This window comes from Pseudophryne corroboree, chromosome 8, assembly GCF_028390025.1.
Source record: "Pseudophryne corroboree isolate aPseCor3 chromosome 8, aPseCor3.hap2, whole genome shotgun sequence".
Lineage (NCBI taxonomy): Eukaryota > Metazoa > Chordata > Amphibia > Anura > Myobatrachidae > Pseudophryne > Pseudophryne corroboree.
Window position 1 is genome coordinate 15,937,701 of NC_086451.1, and position 24,564 is coordinate 15,962,264.

The 24,564-nt window shown below is 49.1% G+C and overlaps 1 protein-coding gene across 1 annotated transcript in view; it reads right to left on the bottom strand.

The window, feature by feature from the left end:
• The window catches only part of LOC134948145 (carboxyl-terminal PDZ ligand of neuronal nitric oxide synthase protein-like), a 257,545-nt gene that overhangs the window by 29,242 nt on the left and 203,739 nt on the right, over window positions 1–24,564 (bottom strand). Inside the window, exons 6-7 of the mRNA XM_063935957.1 lie at window positions 23,944–24,085; window positions 23,291–23,451 (exon numbers count right to left, since the gene is read on the bottom strand). Of these exons, the coding sequence (XP_063792027.1) occupies window positions 23,291–23,451; window positions 23,944–24,085 (303 nt within the window). The remainder of the gene's footprint in view (window positions 1–23,290; window positions 23,452–23,943; window positions 24,086–24,564) is intronic.

Here is a 24,564-nt window from a genome sequence, read left to right on the forward strand (position 1 = left end):
CCTTAGGGAGAAACTGAGGACGAGTCCTCAATTCCGTCCTGTCCGAATGGAAAATCAGATAAGGGCTTTTACAGGATAAAGCCACCAATTCTGACACGCGCCTGGCCCAGGCCAGAGCCAACAGCATGACCACTTTTTCTGTGAGATATTTTAACTCCACAGATTTAAGTGGGTCAAACCAATGTGACTTTTGGAACCCAAAAACCATTCTTTTTTTTTTTTGGAAGAAAATTGACAGAGCCGAAATTTGAACCTTAATGGACCCCAATTTTAGGCCCATAGATACTCCTGTTTGCAGGAAATGTAGGAATCGACCCAGTTGAATTTCCTCCGTCGAGCCTTACTGGCCTCGCACCACGCAACATATTTTCGCCAAATGCGGTGATAATGTTTTGCGGTTACATCCTTCCTGGCTTTTATCAGGATAGGGATGACTTCATCCGGAATGCCTTTTTCCTTCAGGATCCGGCGTTCAACCGCCATGCCGTCAACGCAGCCGCGGTAAGTCTTGGAACAGACAAGGTCCTTGCTGGAGCAGGTCCCTTCTTAGAGGTAGAGGCCACGGATCCTCCGTGAGCATCTCTTGAAGTTCCGGTAACCAAGTCCTTCTTGGCCAATCCGGAGCCACTAATATAGCGCTTACTCCTCTCCACCTTATCAATCTCAGTACCTTGGGTATGAGAGGCAGAGGAGGGAACCCATACACTGATTTGGTACACCCACGGTGTTACCAGAGCATCTACAGCTATTGCCTGAGGGTCCCTTGACCTGGCGCAATACCTGTCGAGTTTTTCACAACGGTTTATAATCATGTGGAAGACTTCTGGGTGAAGTCCCTACTCTCCCGGGTGGAGGTCGTGCTGAGGAAATCTGCTTCCCAGTTGTCCTCTCCCGGAATGAAAACTGCTGACAGTGCTATCACATGATTTTTCGCCCAGCGAAGAATCCTTGCAGCTTCTGCCATTGCCCTCCTGCTTCTTGTGGCACCCTGTCTGTTTACGTGGGTGACTGCCGTAACGTTGTCCAACTGGATCAACACCGGCTGACCTTGAAGCAGAGGTCTTGCTAAGCTTAGAGCATTGTAAATGGCCCTTAGCTTCAGGATATTTATGTGAAGTGATGTATCCAGGCTTGACCATAAGCCCTGGATATTCCTTCCCTGTGTGACTGCTCCCCAGCCTCGTAGGCTGGCATCCGTGGTCACCAGGACCCAGTCCCGAATGCCGAATCTGCGGCCCTCTAGAAGATGAGCACTCTGCAACCACCACAGGAGGGATACCCTTGTCCCTGGTGACAGGGTTATCCGCTGATGCATCTGAAGATGCGACCCGGACCATTTGTCCAGTAGGTTCCACTGGAAAGTCTTGCGTGGAATCTGCCGAATGGGATTGCTTCGTAGGAAGCCACCATTTTTACCCAGAACCCTTGTGCATTGATGCACTGAGACTTGGTTCGGTTTTAGGAGGTTCCTGACTAGCTCGGATAACTCCCTGGCTTTCTCCTCCGGGAGAAACACCTTCTTTCTGGACTGTGTCCAGGATCATCCCTAGGAACAGAAGACAAGTCGTCGGAACCAGCTGCGATTTTAGAATATTGAGAATCCAATCGTGCTGCCGCAACACTACCTGAGATAGTGCTACACCGGTCTCCAACTGTTCCCTGGATCTTACCCTTATCAGGGAATCGTCCAAGTAAAGGATAACTAAAATTCCCTTCCTTCGAAGGAATATCATCATTTCGGTCATTACCTCAGTAAAGACCCGGGGTGCCGTGGACCATCCCTACGGCAGCGTCTGAACTGATAGTGACAGTTCTGTACCATAACCTGAGATACCCTTGGTGAGAAGGGTAAATTTTGACATGAAGGTAAGCATCCTTGATGTCCCGAGACATCATGTAGTCCCCTTCTTCCAGGTTTGCAATCACTGCTCTGAGTGACTCAATTTTGAATTTGAACCTCTGTATGTAAGTGTTCAAAGATTTTAGATTTTAAAATCGGTCTCACCGAGCCGTCTGGCTTCGGTACCACAATAGTGTGGAATAATACCCCGTTCCCTGTTGCAGGAGGGGTACCTTAATTATCACCTGCTGGGAATACAGCTTGTGAATGGCTTCCAAAACTGCCTCCCTGTCAGCGGGAGACGTCGGTAAAACAGACTTTTGGAAACGGCGAGGGGAATACGTCTCGAATTCCAATTTGTACCCCTGAAATATTACCTGAAGGATCCAGGGGTCTACTTGCGAGTGAGCCCACTGCGCACTGAAATTCACTGAGAACGGGCCCCCACCGTGCCTGAACTTGTAAAGCCCTAGCGTCATACTGAGGGCTTGGCAGAGGCGGAAAAGGGTTTCTGTTCCTGGGAACTGGCTGATCTCTGCAGCCATTTTCCTCTCCCTCTGTCACGAGCAGAAAAGAGGAACCCTTTTGTCCGCTTGCCAACCAGGACTGCGCCTGATAATACGGCGTCTTATTTTGAGAGGCGACCTAGGGTACATCCCCTTTTTTAAGGCAATACTTCCAAATGCCGTTTGGAATCCCTGACCACTTTACTGGTAGAATACAACGCACTTATACTTGATGCCAGTCGGCAAATATTCCGCTGTGCATCATGCATATATAGAAATGCATCTTTTAATTGCTCTATAGGCAATAATATACTGTCCTTATCTAGGATATCAATATTTCCAGTCAGGGAATCCGACCACGCCAACCCAGCACTGCACATCCAGGCTGAGGCGATTGCTGGTCGCAGTATAACACCAGTATGTGTGTAAATACATTTTAGGATACCCTCCTGCTTTTTATCAGCAGGATCCTTAAGGGCGGCCATCTCAAGAGAGGGTAGAGCCCTTGTTCTTCCAAGCGTGTGAGCGCCTTATCCCCTGTAGGGGGTGTTTCCCAACGCACCCTAACCTCTGGCGGGAAAAGGTATACTGCCAATAACTTTTTAGAATTATCAATTGTTATCAGGCATCATCACACACCTCATTTTATTTTTCAGATTCAGGAAAACTACAGGAAGTTTTTCCTCACCAAACATAATACCCCTTTTTTTGGTGGTATTCATATTATCAGAAAAGTGTAAACATTTTCCATTGCATCAATCATGCAATGTGTGGCCCTATTGGAAATCACGGTTGTCTCTTCACCGTCGACACAGGAGTCAGTATCCGTGTCGGCGTCTGTATCTGAGGTAACGGGCGCTTTAGAGCCCCTGTATGAGACGTCTGGACATGCACAAGCTGAGTAGCCGGCTGTCTCATGTCAACCACTGTCTTTTATACAAAGCTGACACTGTCACGCAATTTCAACAGTACATCCACTCAGGTGTCGACCCCCTAGGGGGTGACAACACTATTTCAGACACTCTACTCCGTCTCCTCATCATTTTTCTCCTCATACATGTCGACACCAACGTACCGACACACAGCACACACACAGGGAATGCTCTGATAGAGGACAGGACCCCACTAGCCCTTTGGGGAGACAGAGGGAGAGTTTGCCAGCACACACCAGAGCGCTATATATATACAGGGATAACCTTATATAAGTGTTTTTCCCTTTATAGCTGCTGTATTGTTATATACTGCGCCTAATTTGTGCCCCCCTCTCTTTTTTAACCCCTTTCTGTAGTGTAGTGACTGCAGGGGAGAGCCAGGGAGCTTCCCTCCAACTGAGCTGTGAGGGAAAATGGCGCCAGTGTGCTGAGGAGATAGGCTCCGCCCCTTTCTCGGCGTCCTTATCATCCGTTTTTCTGTATGTTTTGGCAGGGGTTAAATGCATCCATATAGCCCAGGAGTTATATGTGATGCATTTATTTTAGCCATATAAGGTTTTTATCGATTTATTGCGTCTCAGGGCGCTGCCCCCCCAGCGCCCTGCACCCTCAGTGACCGGAGTGTGAAGTGTGCTGAGAGCAATGGCGCACAGCTGCGGTGCTGTGCGCTACCTTATCTGAAGACAGGATCGTCTTCTGCCGCCGATTTCACCGGACCTCTTCGCTCTTCTGGCTCTGTAAGGGGGCCGGCGGCGCGGCTCCGGGACCCATCCAGGCTGAACCTGTGATCGTCCCTCTGGAGCTAATGTCCAGTAGCCTAAGAAACCCGATCCACTCTGCACGCAGGTGAGTCCGTTTCTTCTCCCCTTAGTCCCACGATGCAGTGAGCCTGTTGCCAGCAGGTCTCACTGAAAATAATAAACCTAAACTAAAACTTTCACAAAGAGCTCAGGAGAGCCCCTAGTGTGCACCCTTCTCGTCGGGCACAGAAATCTAACTGAGGCTTGGAGGAGGGTCATAGGGAGAGGAGCCAGTGCACACCAGATAGTCCTAAAGCTTTCTTTAGATGTGCCCAGTCTCCTGCGGAGCCGCTATTCCCCATGGTCCTTACGGAGTCCCCAGCATCCACTTAGGACGTTAGAGAAACTCTCTGTGACTCTGTGTCCAGAATCTTTCCCAAGAACGACAATCTCTCGTTGGAAGCAACTGTGAGTTTGGCAAGTTTAGGAGCCAACCATGTTGTTGAAGAACCGTCAGGGAGAGTGCAATGTTCTGCACCAACTGGTCCCTAGATCTCGCCTTTATCAGAAGATCGTCCAAGTACGGGATAATAGTGACTCCTTGCTTGCGAAGGAGAACCATCATTTCCGCCATCACCTTGGTGAAAATCCTCGGAGTCGTGGATAGACCAAACGGCTACGTCTGAAATTTGTAAAGACAATCCTGGATTGCAAATCCTAGGTAAGCTTGATGCGGAGGAAAAATGGGAACATGTAAGTAGGCATCCTTTATGTCTACTGAAACCATGAAATCTCCTTCCTCCAGACCATGAGAGATTCCATCTTAAGTTTGAATTTCTTCAGGTAGAAATTTAGGGATTTCAGGTTTAGGATTGGTCTGACCGAGCCGTCTGGCTTCGGGACCACGAAAAGGCTGGAATAAAAGCCTTCTCCCTGTTGTGACGGGGGAACCAAGATAATGACTTGATTCTGACACAACTTTTGTATAGCCTTGCATACTACCTCCCTTTCCGGAGGAGAAACTGGTAAGGCCGATTTGAAAAATCGGTGAGGCGGAACGTCTTGAAACTCCAGTTTGTGCCCTTTGGGGCACTATTTGTAAAACCCACGGGTCTAGGTCCGAACGAACCCAGAACTGACTGAAGAGTTTGAGACACGCCCCCCACGGGTGCGGACTCTCTCACGAGAGCCCCAGCGTCATGCGGTGGAATCGGCAGAAGCCGGGGAAGACTTCTGTTCCTGCGAACCAGACAAGGCTGGTGATCTTTTACCTCTATCCCTTCCTCTACTAGCAAAGAAGGAAGAGCCTCGCCCTCTTCTGTATTTATTGGGCCGAAAGGACTGTATCAGATAGTGGTGCATTTTCTTTTGTTGCTGAGGGACATAAGGCAAAAAAAAAGGATGACTTACCCGCGGTAGCCATAGCCACCAAATCATCGAGGCCATCCCCAAACAAGACACCACCCTTGTATAGGAGAGACTCTCTATTTTTCTTGGAGTCTGCATCAGCATTCCATTGGTGAATCCACAATGCTCGCCTAGCCAAGACCGCCATGGCCTTGGCCTTTGATCCCAAAAGACCAACATCTCTTGCAGATTCCTGAGGTACGCCGCAGCGTCCTTGATATAACCCAGCGTCATGACAATTTCTTGTTCACGATCTGCTGGGTCCTTAAGGGCTGCCGTGCCCGGTGCCGGCAGAGCCACCTTTTTAGATAACTGGGACAGGGTCTTGTTCAAAATGGGGGGTGACTCACACTTTTTCCTGTCCTCAGTGGGAAAGAATAAGCAACCGGAATTCTTTTGGGAATTTGAAATTTTCTGTCAGGGCTTTCCCAGACTTTTTCAAATAGAGCGTTCAGTTCATGAGAGGGAGGAAACGTTACCTCAGGTTTCTTTCCTTTATACATACAGACCCGTTTATCAGGAACAACCGGGTCCTCAGTGAGATGTAATACGTCTTTTATAGCCACAATCATGTACTGAATGCTCTTTGCCAATTTCGGATCTAATCTGGAATCACTATAGTCGACACTGGAACCAGTGTCCGTGTCGGTATCCGTGTTAACCAACTGGGCAAACAAACGTTTTTTGTGACCCCGAGGGGTCCTGGACCTGCAATAACACATTCTCCACAGATTTCTTCCATGCCTGGGTCTGAGGCTCAGACTTATCTAACCTCTTACTGATACGAGCCATATTCGCATCAATATATGGGTACACTATGAGGACCAAACCCAGGTTCCTGTGTATATTATACCAGTGCTTCAGCCCACTAGGCTATTTCACCCAGTCAGGAGTCGGCGGTGCCGACAGGGTCTCACCCACATTTATCTGTGTCCCCAATACAGCCTCCTCCTGGGAAGAGCACACAGCCGCAGACATGTCGACACGTGTACCAAACACACACAGACACACTGGCCTTATAAGGGGACAGACCCACAGTAAAGTCTATTAGAGGGACACAGAGGATTTGCCAGCTCACAACCCAGCGCCAAACAATAACCCTGAAAACACTAAATAATGCCTCAGAAGTTGTAGCGCTTTTCTGCCAATATATTGCACCAAAAATGTACTGCGCCCCGCCCCCGTTTTGCACCCTGTTACTTGTCAGTCAGTGGAAGGGAGGACCAGCGTCTCTGCAGCCTTGTGAGAGGAAATGGCGTCGAGCAGTGAGCTGAGGGAGTGAGGAAGAAGCCCGTAATGGCGCGCTTCTGTCCGCTCCTAAATAAATAAATAATTATACTGGCGGGGGTTCGGACAGTGCCTAAGCACTAATGTCCTCTCTTGCCAGGATTTTATGCTGCCCAGGGCACCCCCCCCCCCACCGCACCCTGCACTGCCTGTGATTTGTGTGGGAGCATGGCGCGCAGCGTCTCGCCCGCCGCGCGGTACCTCAAAGCTGTCACTGAAGAGAAGTCTTCTTTCTTCTGCTACTCACCTGTCTTCTGGCTCTGTAAGGGGGTGACGGCAGGCTGCGGGAGTGAGCATCTAGGCATACCCAGCGATCATCACCCTCAGGAGCTAATGGTGTCCTGTAGCCAGAAGCAGAGCCTTTGAACTCACTAGAAGTTGGTCATACTTCTCTCCCCTAAGTCCCACGAAGCAGGGAGACTGTTGCCAGCAGCATCCCTGAAAATAAAAAACCTAACAAAAGTCTTTTTCAGAGTAAGGGGTATATGCAGTTGCGGTCGAATTCCCGAAAATGTCGGAAAAACGGGACATTTTCGCCCCAAAAAAAAATTCGACAATGCAATTCAGTACTTTTCGTCAAAAAAACGGACTTTCCAAATTCGACTTTTTGAAATTCGACATTTGTCAAATTCGACATTTCTGCAATGGTACAAATGCGGCAATTCGACAAAAGTATATTCAATTGAAGATTGTAAATTCGACAACAGTGCTTTTTAGACAGTAAATTCGTAATTTGCAATCCGCCACACTTTGCTGGCGGAATCTAATAAAATTTTTTAAAAACATGGGGTTTTTTTGTGTTTTTATTTTTTTTATTTTATTTTTTATTCATCTATTTATATTAGAAGGGATTAGGTACTTGGTTTGTCTATTTTGGAAGCACAAGTATTTTTTATATATTTTTAACAATATTATTATTTTTTTTTTTTTAATGGAATGGTAAAAATCTGGGGGGAAAAAATGCGTGGGGTCCCCCCTCCTGAGCATAACCAGCCTCGGGCTCTTCGAGCCGGTCCTGGTTCTAAAAATCCGGGGGAAAAACTGACAGGGGATCCCCCGTATTTTTAAAACCAGCACCGGGCTCTGCGCCTGGTGCAAAAATACGGGGGACAAAAAGCGTAGGGGTCCCTGTATTTTTTACACCAGCATCGGGCTCCACTAGCTGGGTAGATAATGCCACAGCCGGGGGGGACACTTTTATACTGGTCCCTGCGGCCGTGGCATTAAAAACGCAACTAGTCACCCCTGGCCGGGGTACCGTGGAGGAGTGGGGACCCCTTCAATCAAGAGGTCCCCCCCCTCCAGCCACCCAAGGGCCAGGGGTGAAGCCCTAGGCTGTCCCCCCCATCCAAGGGCTGCGGATGGGGGGCTGATAGCCTTTTGAAAAATGAAAGAATATTGTTTTTTTTCCAGTAGTACTACAAGTCCCAGCAAGCCTCCCCCGCAAGCTGGTACTTGGAGAACCACAAGTACCAGCATGCGGGAGAAAAACGGGCCGCTGGTACCTGTAGTTCTACTGGAAAAAAAATACCCAAATAAAAAATAAGAATTTACTCACCGGTAATTCTATTTCTCGTAGTCCGTAGTGGATGCTGGGACTCCGTAAGGACCATGGGGAATAGCAACTCCGCAGGAGACTGGGCACAACTATAAAGAAAGCTTTAGGTCTAACTGGTGTGCACTGGCTCCTCCCACTATGACCCTCCTCCAGACCTCAGTTAGGATACTGTGCCCGGAAGAGCTGACACAATAAGGAAGGATTTAGAATCCCGGGTAAGACTCATACCAGCCACACCAATCACACCGTATAACTCGTGATACAATACCCAGTTAACAGTATGACAACAACTGAGCCTCTCAACAGATGGCTGAACAATAACCCTTTAGTTAAACAATAACTATATACAAGTATTGCAGACAATCCGCACTTGGGATGGGCGCCCAGCATCCACTACGGACTACGAGAAATAGAATTACCGGTGAGTAAATTCTTATTTTCTCTGACGTCCTAAGTGGATGCTGGGACTCCGTAAGGACCAAGGGGATTATACCAAAGCTTCCAAACGGGCGGGAGAGTGCGGATGACTCTGCAGCACCGAATGGGCAAACTCTAGGTCCTCCTCAGCCAGGGTGTCAAACTTGTAGAATTTAGCAAATGTGTTTGACCCCGACCAAGTAGCTGCTCGGCAAAGTTGTAAAGCCGAGACCCCTCGGGCAGCCGCCCAAGAAGAGCCCACCTTCCTCGTGGAATGGGCTTTCACTGATTTAAGATGCGGCAGTCCAGCCGCAGAATGTGCAAGCTGAATCGTACTACAGATCCAGCGAGCAATAGTCTGCTTTGAAGCAGGTGCACCCAACTTGTTGGGCGCATACAGATAAATAGCGAGTCAGTCTTTCTGACTCCAGCTGTCCTGGAAACATAGATTTTCAGGGCCCTGACTACGTCCAACAACTTGGAAGCCTCCAAGTCTGTAGTAGCCGCAGGCACCACGATAGGTTGGTTCAGATGAAAAGCTGATACCCCTTTAGGAAGAAACTGGGGACGAGTCCTCAATTCTGCCCTATCCATATGGAAAATCAGATAAGGGCTTTTACATGACAAAGCCGCCAATTCTGATACACGCCTGGCCAAAGCCTAGGCCAACAACATGACCACTTTCCACGTGAGATATTTCAATTCCACGGTTTTAAGTGGCTCAAACCAATGTGACTTTAGGAAATCCAACACCACGTTGAGATCCCAAGGTGCCACTGGAGGCACAAAAGGGGGCTGAATATGTAGCACCCCTTAACAAAAGTCTGAACTTCAGGTAGTGAAGCCAGTTCTCTCTGGAAGAAAATCGAAAGAGCCGAAATCTGGACCTTAACTGAACCCAATTTTAGGCCCATAGTCACCCCTAACTGTAGGAAGTGCAGGAAACGGCCCAGCTGAAATTCCTCCGTTGGGGCCTTCCTGGCCTCACACCACGCAACATATTTTCGCCATATGCGGTGATAATGGTTTGCGGTTACTTCTTTCCTAGCTTTAATCAGCGTAGGAATGACTTCCTCCGGAATGCCCTTTTCCTTCAGGATCCGGTGTTCAACCGCCATGCCGTCAAACGCAGCCGCGGTAAGTCTTGGAACAGACAGGGCCCCTGCTGCAGCAGGTCCTGTCTGAGCGGCAGAGGCCATGGGTCCTCTGACATCATTTCTTAAAGTTCCAAGCTCTTCTTGGCCAATCCGGAACAATGAGTATAGTTCTTACTCCTCTTCTCCTTATTATCCTCAGTACCTTTGGTATGAGAGGAAGAGGAGGGAACACATAAACCGACCGGTACACCCACGGTGTCACTAGAGCGTCCACAGCTATTGCCTGCGGGTCTCTTGACCTGGCGCAATATCTTTCTAGCTTTTTGTTTAGGCGGGACTCCATCATGTCCACCTGTGGCCTTTCCCAACGGTTTACAATCAGTTGGAAGACTTCTGGATGAAGTCCCCACTCTCCCGGGTGGAGGTCGTGCCTGCTGAGGAAGTCTGCTTCCCAGTTGTCCACTCCCGGAATGAACACTGCTGACAGTGCTAACACGTGATTTTCCGCCCATCGGAGAATCCTTGTGGCTTCTGCCATTGCCGTCCTGCTTCTCGTGCCGCCCTGTCGGATTACATGGGCGACCGCCGTGATGTTGTCTGACTGGATCAGTACCGGCTGGTTTTGAAGCAGGGGTTTTGCCTGACTTAGGGCATTGTAAATGGCCCTTAGTTCCAGAATATTTATGTGCAGGGAAGTCTCCTGACTTGACCATAGTCCTTGGAAGTTTCTTCCCTGTGTGACTGCCCCCCAGCCTCGAAGGCTGGCATCCGTGGTCACCAGGACCCAGTCCTGTATGCCGAATCTGCGGCCCTAGGAAGCTACCATCTTTCCCAGGATCCGCGTGCAGTGATGCACCGACACCTGTTTTGGTTTTAGGAGGCCTCTGACTAGAGATGACAGCTCCTTGGCCTTCTCCTCCGGGAGAAACACTTTTTTCTGTTCTGTGTCCAGAACCATCCCCAGGAACAGTAGACGTGTCGTAGGGACCAGCTGTGACTTTAGAATATTTAGAATCCAGCCGTGCTGTTGTAGCACCTCCCGAGATAGTGCTACCCCGACCAACAACTGCTCCCTGGACCTCGCCTTTATCAGGAGATCGTCCAAGTACGGGATAATTAAAACTCCCTTCTTTCGAAGGAGTATCATCATTTCGGCCATTACCTTGGTAAAGACCCTCGGAGCCGTGGATAGACCGAACGGCAACGTTTGGAATTGGTAATGACAATCCTGTACCACAAATCTGAGGTACTCCTGGTGAGGATGGTAAATGGGGACATGCAGGTAAGCATCCTTGATGTCCAGTGATACCATGTAATCCGCCTCGTCCAGGCTTGCAATAACCGCCCTGAGCGATTCCATCTTGAACTTGAATTTTTTTATATACGTGTTCAAGGATTTCAAATTTAAAATGGGTCTCACCGAACCGTCCGGTTTCGGTACCACAAACATTGTGGAATAGTAACCCCGTCCTTGTTGAAGTAGGGGCACCTTTACTCTCACCTGCTGGGAATACAGCTTGTGAATTGCCTCTAACACTGCCTCCCTGCCTGAGGGAGTTGTTGGCAAGGCAGATTTGAGGAAACGGCGGGGGGGGGGGAGACGTCTCGAATTCCAGCTTGTACCCCTGAGATACTACTTGAAAGATCCAGGGATCCACCCGTGAGCAAGCCCACTGATCGCTGAAGTTCCGGAGACGGGCCCCCACCGTACCTGGCTCCGCCTGTGGAGCCCCAGAGTCATGCGGTGGACTTAGAGGAAGCGGGGGAGGACTTTTGCTCCTGGGAACTGGCTGTATGCTGCAGCTTTTTCCCTCTACCTCTGGCCAGAAAGGACGCGCCTTTAACCCGCTTGCCCTTATTGGGCCGAAAGGACTGTACCTGATAATACGGTGCTTTCTTTGGCTGTGAGGGAACATGGGGTAAAAATGTAGACTTCCCAGCTGTTGCTGTGGAAACGAGGTCCGAGAGACCTTACCCGAACAACTCCTCACCCTTATAAGGCAAAACTTCCATGTGCCTTTTAGAATCTGCATCTCCTGTCCACTGCCGAGTCCATAACCCTCTCCTGGCAGAAATGGACATTGCACTTATTTTAGATGCCAGCCGGCAAATATCCCTCTGTGCATCCCTCATGTATAAGAGTGCGTCTTTAATATGCTCTACGGTTAGCAATATAGTGTCCCTGTCTAGGGTATCAATATTTTCCGACAGGGAATCTGACCACGCAGCTGCAGCACTGCACATCCATGCTGAAGCAATAGCTGGTCTCAGTATAACACCTGTGTGTGTATATATAGACTTCAGGATAGCCTCCTGCTTTCTATCAGCAGATTCCTTCAGGGCGGCCGTATCCGGAGACGGTAGTGCCACCTTCTTTGACAAGCGTGTGAGCGCTTTATCCACCCTAGGGGATGTTTCCCAACGTGACCTATCCTCTGGCGGGAAAGGGTACGCCATTAGTAACCTCTTAGAAATTACCAGTTTCTTATCGGGGGAAGCACACGCTTCTTCACACACTTCATTTAATTCCTCAGATGGAGGAAAAACAACTGGTAGTTTTTTCTCTCCAAACAAAATACCCTTTTTTGTGGTACCCGGGTTAACATCAGAAATATGCAACACATTTTTCATTGCCTCAATCATATAACGTGTGGCCCTATTGGAAGATATATTAGTCTCATCGTCGTCGACACTGGATTCAGTATCCGTGTCGACATCTGTGTCTGCCATCTGAGGTAGCGGGCGTTTTAGAGCCCATGATGGCTATTGAGTCGCCTGGGCAGGCACAGGCTGAGAAGCCGGCTGTCCCATATTTGGTATGTCGTCAAACCTTTTATGCAAGGAGTCGACGCTGTCGCGTAATTCCTTCCACAGAACCATCCACTCAGGTGTCGACCCCGCAGGGGGTGACATCACATTTATCGGCATCTGCTCCGCCTCCACATAAGCCTCCTCATCAAACATGTCGACACAGCCGTACCGACACACCGCATACACACAGGGAATGCTCTGACAGAGGACAGGACCCCACAAAGCCCTTTGGGGAGACAGAGAGAGAGTATGCCAGCACACACCAGAGCGCTATATAACACAGGGATCCCACTATAAATGAGTGTTTTTTCCCTTATAGCTGCTTATATTATATATATATACTGCGCCTAAATTTAGTGCCCCCCCCTCTCTTTTTTACCCTTATGTAGCTTGACACTGCAGGGGAGAGCCAGGGAGCGTCCTTCCAGCGGAGCGGTGAGGGAAAAATGGCGCCAGTGTGCTGAGGGAGATGGCCCCGCCCCTTTTCCGGCGGACTTCTCCCGCTTTTTCTGGAATTCTGGCAGGGGTATTTTTACACCTATATAGCCTTCCTGACTATATATGGTGTAGATTTGCCAGCCAAGGTGTATTATATTGCCCTCAGGGCGCCCCCCCCCAGCGCCCTGCACCCATCAGTGACCGGAGTGTGAGGTGTGCATGAGGAGCAATGGCGCACAGCTGCAGTGCTGTGCGCTACCTTGTTGAAGACAGAAGTCTTCTGCCGCCGATTTTCCGGAACACTTCTTGCTTCTGGCTCTGTAAGGGGGCCGGCGGCGCGGCTCCGGGACCGAAACGATCGAGGCCGGGTCCTGTGTTCGATCCCTCTGGAGCTAATGGTGTCCAGTAGCCTAAGAAGCCCAAGCTACCACCAATTAGGTAGGTTCGCTTCTTCTCCCCTTAGTCCCTCGCTGCAGTGAGTCTGTTGCCAGCAGATCTCACTGTAAAATAAAAAACCTAAAATATACTTTCTTTCTAGGAGCTCAGGAGAGCCCCTAGTGTGCATCCAGCTCAGCCGTGCACAAGATTCTAACTGAAGTCTGGAGGAGGGTCATAGTGGGAGGAGCCAGTGCACACCAGGTAGTCCTAAAGCTTTCTTTATAGTTGTGCCCAGTCTCCTGCGGAGCCGCTATTCCCCATGGTCCTTACGGAGTCCCAGCATCCACTTAGGACGTCAGAGAAACAGGACACGCACACCGTGAGAGAAACTTTATTTCACACGTCGACACACATACTTACCTATGTTCACACGCCGACCTCTGTCCACTTGTCCAAGTAGAATCCACGGTGTACCTGAAAATAAAATTATACTCACCTGATCCAGTGTCCTGTGATTTGTAATCCACGTACTTGGCAAAACAAAAAAACGAATAACCGGACCACACGGACTGAAAGGGGTCCCATGTTTACACATGGGACCCCTTTCCCCGAATGCAGAGATCCCCCGTGACTCCTGTCACAGAAAGGTCCCTTCATCCAATCAGGAAGCGCCACTTCGTGGCACTCTCCTGATTGGCTGTATGCGCGTCTGAGCTGGCAGACAGCGCATCGCACAGCTCCCTCCATTAGTTTCAATGGTGGGAACTTTGCGGTCAGCGGTGGGGTTACCCGCGGTGGTGACCTCACCGCTGACCACAAAGTTCCCACCATTGAAAGTAATGGAGGGGGCTGTGCGATGTGCTGTCTGCCAGCTCAGACGCGCAGAGCCAATCAGGTGAGTGCCACGTAGTGGCGCATCCTGATTGCCAGAAGGGACCTTTCTGTGACAGGAGTCACGGGGGGTCTCTGCATTCGGGGAAAGGGGTCCCATGTGTAAACACTGGATCAGGTGAGTATAAATTTTATTCACAGGTACCCCGGATCGTCGGCGACATTGGAGACGTGGCAGTCGGCGGGTCAACATAGGTAAGTATGTATGTGTCAGCATGTATGAAATAAACTTTTACTTTCACGGTGTGTGTCTCCTGTTTTTATTTGGGTATTTTTTCCCCAGTAGAACTACAGGTACCAGCGGGCCCGTTTTTCCACCCGCATGCTGGTACTTGTGGTTCTCCAAGTACCAGCTTGCGGGGGAGGCTTGCTGGGACTTGTAGTTCTTCTGGAAAAAAACAATATTCTTTCATTTTACTCAAGGCTATCAGCCCCCCATCCGCAGCCCTTGGACGGGGTGGGGGGGACAGCCTCGGGCTTCACCCCTGGCCCTTGGGTGGCTGGGGGGGGGCCCTTGATTGAAGGGGTCCCCACTCCTCCAGGGTACCCCGGCCAGGGGTGACTAGTTGGGTATTTAATGCCACGGCTGCAGGGCGCTGTATAAAAGTGACCCCCGGCTGTGGCATTATCTGTCCAGCTAGTAAAGCCCGATGCTGGTGTAAAAAATACGGGGGACCCCTACGCTTTTTGTCCCCCGTATTTTTTGCACCAGCACCAGGCGCAGAGCCCGGTGCTGGTTTTAAAAATACGGGGGATCCCCTGTCAGTTTCCCCCCCGAATTTTTAGAACCAGGATGGCCTCGAAGAGCCCGAGGCTGGTAATGCTTAGGAGGGGGGACCCCACGCAATTTTTTTCCCGTGTTTTTTTACAGTTTTTACCGAATCTAATCAAAATCTGTTAAATCGTCCGTTTTTCAACAGCGGGACTGTCGAATCCGTTTTTTATTGAATATGTTGAATTCCGGCACCCACCTGCCGGAATTCGACGGTCGAATTGTGTCGAATTAAAAAACGGGCGAAAAATTGCCGCGATTCGCCGGCAATTGCATATACCCCTAATTCAGTAGAGCTCCCCTGTAGTGCGTCCAGTCTCCCTGGGCACAATTCTAAATCTGGAGTCTGGAAAAGGGGCATAGAGGGAGGAGCCAGTTCACACCCATTCAAAGTCTTAAAGTGCCCATGTCTCCTGCGGATCCAGTCTATACCCCATGGTTCTAATGGTGACCCCAGCATCTTCTAGGACTTATGAGAAAATAAGAATTTACTTACCGATAATTCTATTTCTCGGAGTCCGTAGTGGATGCTGGGGTTCCTGAAAGGACCATGGGGAATAGCGGCTCCGCAGGAGACAGGGCACAAAAAGTAAAGCTTTTCCAGATCAGGTGGTGTGCACTGGCTCCTCCCCCTATGACCCTCCTCCAGACTCCAGTTAGGTACTGTGCCCGGACGAGCGTACACAATAAGGGAGGATTTTGAATCCCGGGTAAGACTCATACCAGCCACACCAATCACACCGTACAACTTGTGATCTAAACCCAGTTAACAGTATGATAACAGAGGAGCCTCTGAAAGATGGCTCCCTAAACAATAACCCGAATTAGTTAACAATAACTATGTACAAGTATTGCAGATAATCCGCACTTGGGATGGGCGCCCAGCATCCACTACGGACTCCGAGAAATAGAATTATCGGTAAGTAAATTCTTATTTTCTCTATCGTCCTAGTGGATGCTGGGGTTCCTGAAAGGACCATGGGGATTATACCAAAGCTCCCAAACGGGCGGGAGAGTGCGGATGACTCTGCAGCACCGAATGAGAGAACTCCAGGTCCTCCTTTGCCAGGGTATCAAATTTGTAGAATTTTACAAACGTGTTCTCCCCTGACCACGTAGCTGCTCGGCAGAGTTGTAATGCTGAGACCCCTCGGGCAGCCGCCCAAGATGAGCCCACCTTCCTTGTGGAATGGGCCTTAACAGATTTAGGCTGTGGCAGGCCTGCCACAGAATGTGCAAGTTGAATTGTGTTACAAATCCAACGAGCAATCGACTGCTTAGAAGCAGGCGCACCCAACTTGTTGGGTGCATACAGTATAAACAGCGAGTCAGATATATTTTTAAAGCTCTGACAACGTCCAACAACTTGGAGTCCTCCAAGTCGCTTGTAGCCGCAGGCACTACAATAGGCTGGTTCAGGTGAAACGCTGATACCACCTTAGGGAGAAAATGCGGACGCGTCCGCAGCTCTGCCCTATCTGAATGGAAAATTAAATAAGGGCTTTTATAAGATAAAGCCGCCAGTTCAGATACTCTCCTGGCGGACGCCAGGGCCAGTAACATAGTCACTTTCCATGTGAGATATTTCAAATCCACATTTTTTAGTGGTTCAAACCAATGGGATTTGAGGAAATCTAAAACTACATTTAGATCCCACGGTGCCACCGGAGGCACCACAGGAGGCTGTATATGCAGTACTCCTTTGACAAAAGTCTGGACCTCAGGAACTGAGGCCAATTCTTTTTGGAAGAATATTGACAGGGCCGAAATTTGAACCTTAATAGATCCCAATTTGAGACCCATAGACAATCCTGATTGCAGGAAATGTAGGAAACGACCCAGTTGAAATTCCTCCGTCGGAGCACTCCGATCCTCGCACCACGCAACATATTTCCGCCAAATGCGGTGATAATGCTTCGCGGTGACTTCCTTTCTTGCCTTAATCAAGGTAGGAATGACTTCTTCTGGAATGCCTTTTCCTTTTAGGATCTGGCGTTCAACCGCCATGCCGTCAAACGCAGCCGCGGTAAGTCTTGGAATAGACACGGTCCCTGCTGAAGCAGGTCCTGTCTTAGAGGTAGAGGCCACGGATCGTCCGTGACCATCTCTTGAAGTTCCGGGTACCAAGACCTTCTTGGCCAATCCGGAGCCACTAGTATCGTTCTTACTCCGCTTTGCCGTATGATTCTCAATACCTTTGGTATGAGAGGCAGAGGAGGAAACACATACACCGACTGGTACACCCAAGGTGTTACCAGCGCGTCCACAGCTATTGCCTGCGGATCTCTTGACCTGGCGCAATACCTGTCCAGTTTTTTGTTGAGGCGAGACGCCATCATGTCCACCATTGGTCTTTCCCAACGGTTTATTAGCATGTGGAAAACTTCTGGATGAAGTCCCCACTCTCCCGGGTGAAGATCGTGTCTGCTGAGGAAGTCTGCTTCCCAGTTGTCCACTCCCGGGATGAACACTGCTGACAGTGCTATCACGTGATTCTCCGCCCAGCGAAGGATCCTGGCAGCTTCTGCCATTGCACTCCTGCTTCTTGTGCCGCCCTGTCTGTTTACATGGGCGACTGCCGTGATGTTGTCCGACTGGATCAACACCGGTCTTCCTTGAAGCAGAGGTTCCGCCTGGCTTAGAGCATTGTAGATTGCTCTTAGTTCCAGAATGTTTATGTGAAGAGACTTTTCCAGGCTCGACCACACTCCCTGGAAGTTTCTTCCTTGTGTGACTGCTCCCCAGCCTCTCAGGCTGGCGTCCGTGGTCACCAGGATCCAATCCTGTATGCCGAATCTGCGGCCCTCCAATAGATGAGCCCTCTACAACCACCCCAGAAGAGATACCCTTGTCCTTGGAGACAGGGTTATCCGCAGGTGCATCTGAAGATGCGTGCATTGATGTACAGACACCTTTCCTGGTTTTAGGAGATTCCTGACCAGGTCGGATAACTCCTTGGCTTTTTCCTCGGGAAGAAAAACCTTTTTCTGAACCGTGTCCAGAATCATCCCTAGGAACAGCAGACGAGTTGTCGGCATTAATTGGGATTTTGGAATATTCAGAATCCATCCGTGCTGCTTTAGCACCTCTTGAGATATTGCTAATCCCATCTCTAGCTGTTCTCTGGACCTTGCCCTTATTAGGAGATCGTCCAAGTATGGGATAATTAATACGCCTTTTCTTCGAAGAAGAATCATCATCTCGGCCATTACCTTTGTAAAGACCCGAGGTGCCGTGGACAAACCAAACGGCAGCGTCTGAAACTGATAGTGACAGTTTTGTACAACGAACCTGAGGTACCCCTGGTGTGAGGGGTAAATTGGAACGTGGAGATACGCATCCTTGATGTCCAAGGATACCATAAAGTCCCCTTCTTCCAGGTTCGCTATCACTGCTCTGAGTGACTCCATCTTGAACTTGAACTTCTTTATGTACAGGTTCAAGGACTTCAGATTTAGAATAGGCCTTACCGAGCCATCCGGCTTCGGTACCACAAATAGAGTGGAATAATACCCCTTCCCTTGTTGTAGAAAAGGTACCTTGACTATCACCTGCTGAGAGTACAGCTTGTGAATGGCTTCCAAAACCGTCTCCCTTTCGGAAGGGGACGTTGGTAAAGCAGACTTCAGGAAACGGCGAGGTGGATCTGTCTCTAATTCCAACCTGTACCCCTGAGATATTATTTGCAGGATCCAGGGATCTACCTGCGAGTGAGCCCACTGCGCGCTGTAATTTTTTGAGACGACCTCCCACCGTCCCCGAGTCCGCTTGAGAAGCCCCAGCGTCATGCTGAGGCTTTTGTAGAAGCCGGGGAGGGCTTCTGTTCCTGGGAAGGAGCTGCCTGTTGCTGTTTCTTCCCTCGACCTCTGCCTCGTGGCAGATATGAATAGCCCTTTGCTCTCTTATTTTTAAAGGAACGAAAGGGCTGCGGTTGAAAAGTCGGTGCCTTTTTCTGTTGGGGAGTGACTTGAGGTAGAAAGGTGGATTTCCCGGCTGTAGCCGTGGCCACCAAATCTGATAGACCGACTCCAAATAACTCCTCCCCTTTATACGGCAAAACTTCCATATGCCGTTTTGAATCCGCATCGCCTGTCCACTGTCGCGTCCATAAAGCTCTTCTGGCCGAAATGGACATAGCACTTACCCGTGATGCCAGTGTGCAGATATCCCTCTGTGCATCACGCATATAAAGAAATGCATCCTTTATTTGTTCTAACGACAGTAAAATATTGTCCCTGTCCAGGGTATCAATATTTTCAATCAGGGACTCTGACCAAACTACCCCAGCACTGCACATCCAGGCAGTCGCTATAGCTGGTCGTAGTATAACACCTGCATGTGTGTATATACTTTTTTGGATATTTTCCATCCTCCTATCTGATGGATCTTTAAGTGCGGCCGTCTCAGGAGAAGGTAACGCCACTTGTTTTGATAAGCGTGTTAGCGCCTTGTCCACCCTAGGAGGTGTTTCCCAGCGCTCCCTAACCTCTGGCAAGAAAGGGTATAATGCCAATAATTTCTTTGAAATTATCAGCTTTTTATCAGGGGCAACCCACGCTTCATCACACACGTCATTTAATTCTTCTGATTCAGGAAAAACTATAGGTAGTTTTTTCACACCCCACATAATACCCTGTTTAGTGGTACCTGTAGTATCAGCTAAATGTAACGCCTCCTTCATTGCCAAAATCATATAACGTGTGGCCCTACTGGAAAATACGGTTGATTCGTCACCGTCACCACTGGAATCAGTGCCTGTGTCTGGGTCTGTGTCGACCGACTGAGGCAAAGGGCGTTTTACAGCCCCTGACGGTGTTTGAGGCGCCTGGACAGGCACTAATTGATTGTCCGGCTGCCTCATGTCGTCAAACGACTGCTTTAGCGTGTTGACACTATCCCGTAATTCCATAAATAAAGGCATCCATTCTGGTGTCGACCCCCTAGGAGGTGACATCCCCATATTTGGCAATTGCTCCGCCTCCACACCAATATCGTCCTCATACATGTCGACACACACGTACCGACACACAGCAGACACACAGGGAATGCTCTAAACGAAGACAGGACCCACTAGCCCTTTGGGGAGACAGAGGGAGAGTCTGCCAGCACACACCAAAAAGCGCTATATATGACAGGGATAGCCTTATAATAAGTGCTCCCTTATAGCTGCTTTATATATATCAAGATATTGCCATTAAATTTGCCCCCCCTCTCTGTTTTACCCTGTTTCTGTAGTGCAGTGCAGGGGAGAGACCTGGGAGCCGTCCTGACCAGCGGAGCTGTGAGAGGAAATGGCGCCGTGTGCTGAGGAGATAGGCCCCGCCCCTTTTTCGGCGGGCTCGTCTCCCGCTATTTTGTGAATACAGGCAGGGGTTAAATATCTCCATATAGCCTCTGGGGGCTATATGTGAGGTATTTTTAGCCTTTATATAGGTTTACATTTGCCTCCCAGGGCGCCCCCCCCCCAGCGCCCTGCACCCTCAGTGACTGCGTGTGAAGTGTGCTGAGAGGAAAATGGCGCACAGCTGCAGTGCTGTGCGCTACCTTTAGAAGACTGCAGGAGTCTTCAGCCGCCGATTCTGGACCTCTTCTTACTTCAGCATCTGCAAGGGGGCCGGCGGCGCGGCTCCGGTGACCATCCAGGCTGTACCTGTGATCGTCCCTCTGGAGCTGATGTCCAGTAGCCAAGAAGCCAATCCATCCTGCACGCAGGTGAGTTCACTTCTTCTCCCCTCTGTCCCTCGTTGCAGTGATCCTGTTGCCAGCAGGAATCACTGTAAAATAAAAAACCTAAGCTAAACTTTCTCTAAGCAGCTCTTTATGAGAGCCACCTAGAATTGCACCCTTCTCGGCCGGGCACAAAAATCTAACTGGAGTCTGGAGGAGGGTCATAGGGGGAGGAGCCAGTGCACACCACCTGATCTGGAAAAGCTTTACTTTTTGTGCCCTGTCTCCTGCGGAGCCGCTATTCCCCATGGTCCTTTCAGGAACCCCAGCATCCACTAGGACGATAGAGAAATTATTATTATTATGGGACACCAGACAAGCATTCTATAACTACTATGAGAAAGCAGTCTCCTTCTACTGAAGAACCAGGGGGGGGAAAGGGGGGGTCAGCCAGTGCTACAACTAGGGCACCGCCAGTGCTACAAGGGTACTTTATTTGGGGAAAGCAGCCTCCACGTGAATGGGACGATCACCTAAATAAATTAAATAAGCCCACCGTAAGTGACCTATATCAGTAAAGCTCCAATTATTGTTACAATTTAGCACCAAAACTTTGGTGAGGCATCTGAGCATAGTGTCGCGGAGCGGGAGCAGATGTGCGTATACGCAGTGGAACTGAAAGTATAAAAGGAAAAATGTATTTTCTTTTTTTAAATGATGAGACACGGTATTGCCATAGTGACATGGAGACTGCAGAATAGGTATTGTAGCGGGGTAAGTAATGCCCGATGTGATACTTCCTGATAAATGGGCAATAAAATGTTTCCTATGCCTTCTGATAAATCAGCTACTTGTTGGTTTGAAATTTTAAAAATGTGTTTATGGATATTGATACTGTAAGTATCTCCGTACAGTAGGTTATATGGCTGCTTATTTCCCGGGCTGTCACTTCAGCGGTCAGTGGGAACAGCACAAAGCCAGGGAGAATGAAGACCACCACCAGGACCCGCTTGCAGAAACAATGGGCTCGGTGCTTTACTGAACCCCATCCCAAACAAAAAACAAGCCATCTTATAAGTCTGTTACATAGACACTCAGGATTGCATTGTGTTCTCCATGTAGTGCACGAAATTCCCCACTAGATGGATCCACCGGTCAATGAATTAAACTGCAGATTGAATGATCAATGAGGGGCCAATACAAGACCGTTAATAAAAGACGCCTTCCAAATCACAATGACTCCACACTTAATATAAAGGGCAATTCATCCATGATGTAATTGGCCATCCAGGATTTTACTGGCAGGGAACTGCCTTCTGCATAAAATGGTTTTTCATGCGGATTATGGCTCAGATTGGCACTTTTGAAGCTAATGCGTTGAATCACCCTGACTCCTGTGTGACCCGCATCTGTGCCACGTGGCATCTAAAATGTGCCGTTACAAAGAGGCATTCATCACAAGCTAACGGGTAACGATCTCACAAAGTGCTGCCTGCAAATTAAGGAAAAAATTGGGCTGTATTATTATACCAGGTATCTAGTTGGGAGGCAGTTACGTGACAATACCGACGCTGTAATCCCGCCCAATTACAGTCGGCATGCCGACTAACAGGAACCATCCTTACTCATGGGTATCCACGACATTCATAGAGTGGGAATATAACCTGTGGCGGGCCACAGGGCCTGTAAGGGGCTTCGTTACGTTTTTTTGCACAAAAACTACACCAAAACCTCGATTTTGCTCTATGCTTGATTGCAGGGTTCATCATAATTATTCTGATCAGCAGGGTTTGGTACTACATAGATTTTCCATTTCTTTGTGGAACTACAAGTCTAGCATAATAGCACCTCATTATATTTGTAATTCGGGTGTGCAGTCCAATGTTGCCCATATAATATGATCATTTACCAGACACCGCTTACATTTGAGCTTGTAGAAATGAGTCTCTAACCCTACGCCTAAATATCCCACAATTAAGGACCTAATTCAAGGTTGATTGCAAAATAAAATTTCCTCTAATGGGCAATACCAAGTGCGCTGCAGGGGGGACAGATGTAACATGTGCAGAGAGAGTTAGATTTGGGTGGGGTGTGTTCACACTGAAATCTAAATTGCAGTGTAAAAATAAAGCAGCCAGTATTTACCCTGCACAGAAACAAAATAACCCACCCAAATCTAACTCTCTCTGCACATGTTACATATGCCCCACCTGCAGTGCACATGGTATTGCCCATTAGAGGAAAATGATATTTTGCAATCAACCTTGAATTAGGCCTTATATGTACAAGGTGAGAGTGCCTCAGCATACTATCAGCTGCCGCCCACCCCTCCAGCGCACAGACTAGTTTAGTGGGGTCTTCTAAATGACAGGACATTTATTCAGGATTACCGTTTTGACCCCCATTTTCCCGTTACACCCTCCGCTTCCTGTGTGCCCAGCTGCTCACAAGTACGAGCACAAAGTTGTCACCTGGAGGGTTTTGGAAACGTTCTCAGTATTATATTAGAGAGGAGACTCTGGAACGCCGGTCGCAGTCTGTCCTCTTACCCGGTCAATCTGATCCTTCAGGGCCTTGGCGTATCTCACAATCTCCAGGTCAGGAGCAGAAGTGGCGCGCTCGCAGGTTCCCTTGTCACGGAGAGCCGCTCTCTTCGCATCGCCGGCAACGTCTTCAGTATCTTTATCCTCGGCTACCGCCAGCTGCCACCCTAACGGAGGAGAAAGTGACAACTTCGTACAACTCTTCTGTGCTTTGAATACTAATTTGCCTGTTGCTTGATTTGCATGGCATTTGCGTAGACTGAACTTGTCTGGAGAAGGTGTAAAGCCCCTCGCCGTATATCACGTGACCTGCCGAAATAGCTGCACCCTCCGCAACACAGGCTCCGAGCCTGCACTTAACTCCGTCTCTGCCAGATGCAAATGCCAGGCACAAATGCCGCACGGAAGGCGGAATGAGCAATTACACCAGGACAAAGGGCATGTGGCTCATTTGCATATAAATTTATGGATTACATGCATGGCTGGGGAATATTAACAGGACTAAAATAAAACCGAATAACGCCATTTGTCGCCCGTCATTCGTCCACATTCACTGCGGATGTGATTCTCATTTAGATCATTATATCCGCACACAAAAGGACTCGCAGCTGGTTCCCCAGCTGAACGCCCTTCCGCTAATGCACCTCTGTCTCCCCTACCTTCCAAATTCTGCTCTTCCAGGGACTTGTCGCTGGCTCCGTCTGCCTCTCCGTCTGCATTCTGCTGCGCGTGCTGCAGGCTCATTTTGTGGCACACTTCAAAGGCTTGTCCGACCGTCCGGACGATCTGCATGGCCTGGCTCTGGAGATGGGAAAGGGTCATTAAACCATACATACAAGTTATCTGCATATATACCCCCCCCCTCCCCCCCCACCAAACCCTAATGTATGTAACATTTTCAGTAATAACAGCAATATATGAGGTTGCAATTGTGAAACAAGATACATATCTACAGGTTGAAGATCCGAGAACCGTACGCAGAATAAACTAATGACGGACAGGTCAACGATTGAGGGGTCATGGAGGGCTATAAAAAGGGGACGGAACGGGGCGATGCTCCAGCACTCAGAGGCTGTTACATGCCGGATCCCATAAAGGCCATGGGGGCATATGTATCAAAACTTGGAGAGAGAGAGAGAGAGAGATAAAGTAGCAGCCAACCAGTTCCTAACTGTCATTTTTCAAACAGGTCTATTTACTAAGCCTTGGGTGGAAATAATGTGGACGGAGATAAAGTACCAACCAATCATCTGTCAAACACAGACTGTGACACGGGAGTA